This window comes from Myotis lucifugus, unplaced genomic scaffold (genome assembly GCF_000147115.1).
Source record: "Myotis lucifugus unplaced genomic scaffold, Myoluc2.0 scaffold_633, whole genome shotgun sequence".
NCBI classification, from domain to species: Eukaryota; Metazoa; Chordata; class Mammalia; order Chiroptera; family Vespertilionidae; genus Myotis; species Myotis lucifugus.
The window spans coordinates 352,950-361,892 of record NW_005871681.1 but is presented as its reverse complement, the minus strand read 5'-3'; the positions used below and the strand labels follow the sequence as shown (position 1 = coordinate 361,892).

The 8,943-nt window shown below is 58.8% G+C and overlaps 1 protein-coding gene across 2 annotated transcripts in view; it reads left to right on the top strand.

Moving 5' to 3' along the window:
* Nucleotides 1-7,578: 7,578 nt before the first annotated feature.
* The window catches only part of PALMD (palmdelphin), a 38,116-nt gene continuing 36,751 nt past the window's right edge, over nucleotides 7,579-8,943 (top strand). Inside the window, exon 1 of one of the 2 annotated variants that reach the window (XM_014447273.2) lies at nucleotides 7,579-8,124. In XM_014447273.2, coding sequence (XP_014302759.1) covers nucleotides 8,080-8,124 — 45 coding nt within the window. In that variant the 5' untranslated portion in view covers nucleotides 7,579-8,079. The remainder of the gene's footprint in view (nucleotides 8,125-8,943) is intronic. The other variant, XM_006105076.3, reaches the window with a different exon arrangement.

Genomic DNA, 8,943 nt, shown 5'->3' with positions numbered 1-8,943 from the left:
AAGGGAGGGAGGGAAGAAGAAAGGAGGGAGGGAGGGAAGGGAGGGCTAGAGTCGGTGGTTTGGTCTGCAGTAAACACAGAACAACAACAGCCTGCCTGCCCCGCTAACACTCAGGGCTGCTCTGTGGGAGTCGACTAGCTCTCCCGAAAGGAGAGGCCAGTGGGCTGCCACCTGACGCCTATTCAATCCGCGGGAACATGGTGCTCTTTGGTGTAAGGAAGCTTGTAAGTGAAGCCCAGCTCTGAGGGGGCGGGGTGCGGGGGGGGGGGGGGAGGAGAACCGAGCAGTTTGCGTGGTGGAATGTCAGGCGTCAGGGAAAGTGCCGGTGGATAAACAGAGGCACAGCGCTGAGCGGGCACTTTCTCGCGGTGGACAGCCCTTCTCTGTGCGGAGCCCGTGTGGGGAAGTGGCCGCTTCTGCTCTCATACACGGCGAGGCCGGGGGGTGGGGAGGGGGTTACCCTTTGCAATGGCCTCTCTGCACGTTTCCCCGTCCGGACATTCGCACACCGTGGGTCTGCATCCCGTCTGTCCGTGAGCGCGGGGCGAGGGGAGAAGGCCGGTCACACAGAGCCCAGCAGACGGAAGGGCCGGCGTGGCCCTGCTGGACCTGAGCTGCCTGCCTTCACCGGCTCCGGCTCTGAGAGGCGAGGCTGTAAGCCGCACTCCATCCGCCACCCTCAAGCGCGTTCCCTCGCTTTCTCACACACACAGACATTCAGAGAAAGGAAAATGGGTCTGTCCCGCGCCCGAAAAAGGTCTGGTTTTCATTTCGTTCCTGTCCATTTCCAAGGGGGTGGTGTCAGTAAAGGAGGGAATCAGAAGAAAACTTGATAACAATCAAAGGTCAGTGGGCAAAGGTCGTGCGTGAATGCGGCCTTGGGCAGCATGAACCGGCAGAGTCTCTGGCTGGTCTTTCCTTCCCCAATGAATTCCTGTTGTTCCCCAAGCAGCGGCCGCCTTGAGAGGGCCGGCGCCCTGTGGGCCGGCGATGCCCAGGGTTTCAGCCTCGAGAATTCCAAGGTCCCCGAGCGACTGAACAGATGGCTCTTTGGAATGTCACTTAGGAGGAGGTTTTCGTTCAAATTGTTTTTTTTAAATTTCCCTTCCGAAAACATGTTTATGTCACGAGATTAACGTGAGCTCCGGGCAAAGGGGTGTTCTTGTGGCTGAGACTTTGGAACAATGAGTGACGGACAGGGGCGGGGGCAGCAGGAGGCAGCTGTCTCTGCCACTGGACTGAACTCCAGGCCCCCAAAGCTCACAGGAAATAGGACTCAGTGCACCTCCGGCCCCAGGGAGTTGCTGGCGCTCTGTTGGTGGCAACTGTATTTCTTGGAACTTCGTGTTCCCTGGGATTCTCACCCTACCCACCCCCACCCTGCTGCCTGACTGCGGAGTGCGATTCTCTCAGCCCTTGCCCTGGGCACACGTGAGGCCATCGGACTCCTACAGTCAGCCTCTCACCAAAGAGGAGGGGAGAGGGGAGAGGGGAGAGGGGAGAGGGGAAAGGGGAGAGGGGAGGGAAAGGACCCAATGAAAAAGTCACAAAGGCTTCTCATGCTAAGCGCAAACAAAGGCAAACTTCTGAATAAAATGGGATATTTTTTTGTTTTCCTCCTGTTTGGGGGGGAGGTCTGTAATTTTTTAGGTTTCTTTTTAAAGCCCTCTCTGAGGCACGCCGTCCTCACCGGCCCTCACCAAGCGTGCACCGCTCTGAAGAGGGACCCATTAAATAGTGGAGAAGTCGACTTTCAGTTGGCATCTTTCAAAACACATACTTCCCCAATCTCCAGCTAGAATCACCCGAGTCTGAAACCCAATCCCTCAGGAAGCAAGGCCGCGGGGCCCGCCCTCCCACCAGGGAAATGGACGGAAGGGCAGGCCGCTCACCCCCAGCGCACTCCTGGCTCTGCCATCTGAATCCGCTTTCACGGCACCGGCCGCACCCTGGCTTTCAGGGCGAGGGCTCCGCCCAGAAGCCAACCCCCCTGAGACGCTTAGAGCAGATTTTCCAAAGAATCAGACGGAGCCTCCTGAGGTCTCCATGGTCAGCCTCGTGGAAAGACTGCCAGACGGAGGATGCTTCCAGGGAACGAGCTGGCTCTCTGTCCACGTCCGTCCACCTGTGCCTCAGTTTCCCCATTTGGACAGGAACACATCTGATCGCTTCTTGGCTCACAGAGAAAGATGAGACTCTGAACAAGGCCATTACTGTGTTGGGTTGTACATGAGGAAAGACACATTCAGCAAATGTCAAAGTCCTGAGAGAACCCATCATGTGACCTTTCTCCGCACTTGACTGAATGAATAGTAATGCCAGTTGCCACGGATTAAGGAACTGTCGGGCTCCGTGACCACCTTTACCTAACGCGTCACTTACCCTTGATCAAAAAGTAGCGTGAGCAGCACTGTTGTCACGCTCGGCGTCTCTCCGCTATGACGTGACTTTTCGAAGTCCATTCGCCCAGGACGTGGAGAAGTTAGAACGTAGGCCCGCGTCTCCGATGCCAAGACCACCTACATCGATTAATTCCTAAGGGTGGAGAGTCAAGGTTCTGGTGTATGAGAGTTGGTGGGAGATCCTTAATAAACATATGCAGACAAATCTATGACGTGTGCCTAGGTGTACAGATGTGAGCCTTTGACTACCACACGCCTTACGTAACCAGCTGAGGACTTACAGGCCTGCACACGACGGCTTGGCAAGTCTGTCGGCCCACCGTCTGCGAAGGGATCGGTGCCTGGGAGGATGAGTCAGCTGGTCCATCATTTAGAAAACCAGGGGCTGGGACTACACAAGTTTTCTCCGCCTCCCTGCCCGCACCCTCATCCGTTCTCTTGGCTAATTCACCCTGCGCTGTCCAGCTCCAACTGGCTCAGATACTCGGCTCCACGGAGCGGGCCTCTCCGCCGGCTGACTTGGCGGAACTGAGGCCCTGCCTCTGCCCTGAGCCGGATCTGGCGACTCAGCACTTTCGCACAGTGTCTGCCTGTCTTCTGTTTTCCTCCTGCCTCGCCACGCACAGGGGCTCCTTGTCTTGTGCATCCGTCTCGAGCACGTAGCACGCTGCTGGTTGCACAGTCAGCGGATGTTCACCGACGTGCGATGCGGAGACGGATGAATGAACAGGTGACCGGAGTCCCCGTTTAGCGGTGTCACCCTCTACAATGGCCCATCCAGGGCCCCACCTGCGCTCCCGGGTGGCCACGCTGTCCTGTGGGCCTTCTCAGGGAATGCAGGTCTAGCTATCGGACCTAGGACTCCCCGTGTTGAAATTCAGGAACAAGTCGGACTCCAGGATCAATGACTTCTTTCCGGGGAGCACAGCTCCTCCACGGTCAGTTTCAACTTCTCTCTTTGCGTTTACGATCCCAGTACTGACCCCACGGGAAAAGGAGAGTCACACGTAAGGAGAACGGGAAAGGGCAGGCAGGCGTCTCAGCAACAAGAGGGGCCCCACTCAGGCTTCCTCTGTGGAAATCTAGGGCGAAAACTTGCAGCTACTCGACGGTGACGCTTGCAATCCGCTACTCCTTCAACGAAAATCACCAGCGTGGGAGGAAACGGAGAAATCATTTTCCAAAACAAAAGCTCTACACGCCCGGTTGGAAGGGCAGCTGAGCACCCACAGAAGGCAAACCCAACCACCAACGCCAGCCCCAGCCTCCGCGTGCGATCGCAGACCGCGGCCGCGGCCAGGCACTTCGGAGCTCGGACACACTCTTTGGGGCAAACATTTTAAACAGCGTCCACTCGGCTGGAAATGAAAGCGCCCGGGGGAGGGCACCCCAGCGAACAGGGCTTCTGAAAACACCCAACCCCAGAACAATGGCGAGGAAGCTCCGGCACCCAGCCCACAAAGGAGGGGAAGTGAGTCAGGCAACGGGCCGTCCTCACAGAGCCTCGACTCAGAACAAGGACGTGAAAAGCCCAGCCTACGTGGCCCTTTCTCTCCCCTCGACGGCGCACGCGGTGCGGGGGTGTGGACGCCCCAACGTCTGCACGAGCGAGTGTCAGCAGATGGAGAGGAAGCCACTGGGCGGAGGCACCTGTTGTCTTTGATCTCGGAGGAATGTACACGCGGACTGCTGGCCCCTGACCTCTCCCCGGCTCACAGCAATGCCGACACGTCCCGTGATGCCGGTATTTCCACGTCCACCTGTCCACGGGGCAGAGGAGACCGAGGCTAAGGCCCCAGCTATGTTCAGCATTCATTTCTCCTGCCGTGCGCACGTGAGAAGGGGACTCTCGGGGCTACGAGCACTTTCGTTCCGTTTGCCCGGTGTGGGGGGTTACTCGGCTGTGTGTGCTCAGTTTGTTCATGGGGTGTTTTTTTTAATCTGTGGCTATTTCTATAGGCTGTTGGGTCCCCGAGGCCGTGCTCAGGAAACAGCTGCCTCCTTCATCTCCAAAGGCCACCGGGGTTTAGTTACATACCCTTCTGCGCTAAATGTGGCAGTGGTTGGAATTCTAGGAAACTGAGCCTGAAAAAACAAAACTGTGATGTTCAAAGAGAAAGCAGCATGACGAACGCACACGTGCTGCTGTCTGCCAGGAGAATTCTTCTTTAGGGGCGTAGGGGGAGCACGCACAGGGGCCTCCGGAATACTTCACTTACAGGAAAGTCGCACTCTAATCTTGAAGCAAACGCCTAAGAAGACATGGCTGTAGGCCGCGTCCTGTCTTTGGAAAACCATGCCACAAATCATCAGAGCGATCAGATCTGTGTGTCGTGCATGAGGTATTCTTCCCACCTCAGCCGATGGCAACTGCCATGTGCTCTGTCTGAGAGTCTGAGAGTTACCTCAAAGCCCCTCTCCTCAAACCCCACATCCAACCGCGGGAAATCCCGGGCGTTCCACTTTAAAACACATCCACGGTCCAACCCACCCCCACTGCCCTCGCTGCTACCTCCTGGGCTCCAGCGGCCGTTGTTTCTCAACTGCAGTGGCATCGTACCCGGCCGCCCGGCCTCCGGCTTCAAAACATCTCCGTGGCCTCCTGCCCCACACAGGGAGCAGCCCGAGTCCTCACAGTGGCCAGGACCCTGCCTGAGCTGAGTCCTCCCCCATTTCCAGCCACGTCCCCGTCACCATCCTCTCCTTCCTCCCTGTCGGATCACCTTGTTCCTGAAACATGCCGGACGCAGTCCACCTCAGGGCCTTTGCACAGGCTTTCCCTGATACGCTCTTTCCATTGGTGTCCTCAAGGCTAACTCCCGCCCCCTCCGAGGCCTTGTCCACATGCTCCCTTCTCACTGAGGCGACCTGATGGCCCGACTCTAAACTGCAGCTTGCCACCCACGAGCGACGGTTTCCCTCCCTTGCTCTGTGTTCTTCCCGCAGCCGTTCTCACTGTGCTGTCGTGAGGATGTGCCACTCGGACATCCAACTCCGGGAGCATAACGGGCCCAGGGTCCGGGCTGTGGACTCTGAACTTTATCCCTGTGTTTGCATCAGGACGCGCCTCCCCGGGGCTGCTCTGAGCCCATGGCTGGGCCCCAAAAGCAGGCGATCGAGGAGACACGGGACTCGGGCGGCGGACCTGGGCTCCAAGACTCTCTGTAGCGTCGGCCACCTTCCTTAGACCCAGCCCTGCCTCCCTCTCTCCTTCACCCGGGTCAGACTCGCACCAGGTCTGACCCCTCTCCCAGGCGTTCCCAGCTCCGGCCTCTTCGTCCTGCCTCCCCATGGCCTCTCCTATGGTCGTTATACTGATAAAACCCAACAATCTACTCCATCCGGCACTGGCTCCTTAGAGGACTCCCACTAACATGACCCCCTTCTCCCCTCCAATATTGTGCTTGCTCGTGATGTTTGTCTTCCACTGTCTACTCAAATATGAGTTCCGGCGGATACATACGTACATCCATGCATCCCGAACACCTGGCCCAGCGCCTGGCGCATCATAGGTGCTCGGTAAATACATGCAGGTTAAAGGAATAACAAATGCTTTACAGTAGCAGCAGTTGTTAATGTTGTCCTCTACATAAATGAATACACGCATGGTGACACCAACCAGTGGCCCCCCACTCTGCTGCCTCCTGGATCCCCTGACCCCCTTCTTCTATCTCACCCTCCCCTTCTGTAGGTTTTCCAGGAGCAGAAATGAGATCCGAACGGTAGGTTGATTTTAGGAAAAGATCCCGACCAATAACTGGATGGAGGCCCATTGGTTCTGGGCAGCAGACACACACTCTTGACTGAGGTGTTTATCACCACCGCTCTCCCGCCCTTCCCGGCAGCCAGGACCTGCAGGTCGACGACATGGACCGTTTTGAAGGTTTGCTATTTCTTATCAGCTTACATATCCCCCCAATGGGACTCACACTGGCCCACCCTAACCACGCTCCACACTCCGGTCCCCCTGAGTGTCTTCTGAGGGCGTAGGAGCGAGGACAGCCCTCGCTCAGGTATGATTTCGGACGGGAAACCGGCGGCTTTCACCTCAGGTTCCATGGTTGGGTAGGGGGGGTAGGGGGCTGTAAATGAGAACATGCAGAAATCTCTTCTCTAAAGGGGGTTCCCACAGGGTTCCACCGAGGGGTGACCCCGGCTACGTGTTCTGGGAGTTCCATGGAGGAGGAGGCGGGGGGCCCCTTCCCACCTGCCCCGGTCCCTGAGCAGCCGGAGGAACAGCGATTACAGGGTCAGGCTTCCAGGTCCCGGCCCTGGCCTTGCCACTGATTGGCCGAGTGAAATTTCCTCCCTGGGCCTCAGTTTCCACGTGTGTAAACAGCCCCGTGGCATCTGTCTCCCAGGCCCTCGCAAGATCCGCAGGATGCCCAGCATCTGCCCATAGGGAGCGCTCACGAGCACCAGCTGGTGTGACACCGCCGTGGACAGCGCCACGGGCACTGAACTGCGTGTCCCCTGCAGAGGTCGTCCCTGCAGCTCTCAGCTGAGTGCCAATGGGAAGGTGTCCGATGGCGGCCACACACGCGGCGACGAGGAAGATGGCGAGAAGGACCCGCTGCTCAGGACGGGATTAAGGAAATGGCAGGGAACATCGAGTCCAGGCCCAGCTCCGCCTTGAACTGAGCGTGCCGGGGGCTCGGCTTCTCCGCCGAAGGGGAAGGCCCGGCGGCGAGGACCCGCGGGAGCCGGGCATGTCTGCTCGCACCGCCAGAGGCCCAGCCTTCCTCTTGCACAACCAGGAGGTCAACAAGGGCAGCGTCCCAAGAGCCGAGTGTCATTTCTGATCAAGGTCCCAGGCAGGCCTGCCTTCCTCAGAGACCCAGGACAGGAGTTCAGGAGGGGGAGGGGGGAGGGGGCGGGCCACAGGGGGTTGGGGGGGCCCTTGACAGCTGCGGGGCCAGGATCTCAACAGTCACCCTCACGCCCACGATTCCCTGGGACCTGAAGGTTCCCCAAGACTCAAACCACGGCGGAAGCGGGAGGGTGAGGGAGAGGGGAGGCCAGTTTACCACTCTAGCAAGTTCTAAGGAAAGCCTAGAATTCGTCATGATTATCTATAGCCAATCAGAGGAGGGCTGCCAGCAGGCAGAGGCCTCGGCCAAGTCAAGGTGAGGCCCTGTCTTTGCAGAGCCCGGAGCAGAGGGCAGGGGAAGTGCCTTGTACAAACACGAAGACCCCCACAGGGGCCCTGGGTGACGCTGGCGGAGGCCAGCCGGCCGGGGAGGACCAGCCTGGGCTCCCCCTGCCAGCATGGGGAGGACCAGCCTGGGGAGGACGGGCGAGGGCTCCCCTGCCAGCCCGGGCAGGACAGGCGTGGGGAAGGAACAGTTAATGAGAGCGCTCGCTGTGCACGTTACAACAAAGGGCTGGCAGCTCCTGGAGGAAAGGGCTTGGGAGCTGCGCTCAGACTTGTCAGTCAGCGGAGCAGCAGCCGGCGCCGCCCGCCGGGCGCACCCTCATTACATGTGTCTGTCTGGCTGACCGGTGTGTCCATCTGCTCCCAGACGCTTCGGCCCCGCCGGCGGCCCTGGCTGCTCCCTGGCGGGACTGAGGGCGGCTTTGTCCGGCTCCCGGTCACCCCTGCCCCTCTCCCTGGGAGGCTCCTGACCTATGGTGGCCGGGGACTTCCTGCAGCTTCGGCCGGGCTGGGACTCCGAGGATGGACGAGGCGGCGCTGCTGCGGGAGCGGCTGCAGGCCATCACGGTAAGTGCGCACTCCCAGCCTTGGGGCTGCCTCGGGGGGGCTGCCTCTTGGGGGGCTGCCTCCAGGGGGGCGCGGAGCCCCCGCAAGTGGAAAACGAGCTGTCATCGCGTCTCTGCCGCTCCCTTAGCCCTCCGGACCCTCCCTCACCCCCGGGTTTCCGAACCCCCGTGCAGAGTACGCGCTCCTGATTTCTGCAAACACTGTGCCTGCGTTTCCAACTGCCGTCGGAGCGCGGAGACAGCCTGGCTGACTCCCGGCACCTCAGAGACACAGTTTCCCCTGAGATTCCTATTTTGACAGACGTGCGATCCAAGGACAGGTCCCCACCTTGGAAACTGTTTAAAACAATCCCCCCAAAAGTTAAAATCCTTTTTAAAAGCGGGGAGAGAAAAGGACAGAACACAAACAAGTGGAAACTTTGTGTGTGTGGGTGGGGGAGCGTGCCCCAGAAAGCCCCGCAGGATGGAAATGACGGTCCAGGGCTGAGCTGGGGAGAAGCGCAGTCCGGCGAAGTCCCAGCCCTCGGTCTCCAGCGGGTCACACGCCGCGCGGGGGCCTGACGGAGGAATGCGGGGCGGGCGGGGCGCTGGTTCTGGAAAATATTTCCTTGATGCCGGGAAGGAAAATAACGCATTTTTTTAGGTGTGTTCTGGGAACGAGTCAAAGCAAGAAATGAATTGCTCTCCTGAGGTGATGCAGCTCTTTAGATTTTAATGTTATTAAGTCCTCTGCCTGGCAGGGACTGGGAACACCATGTGCCCTGATCACTGACCATTAGCTTCACTTAGGTGTCTTTAGGAGAAGGAACTTGGGGAACTG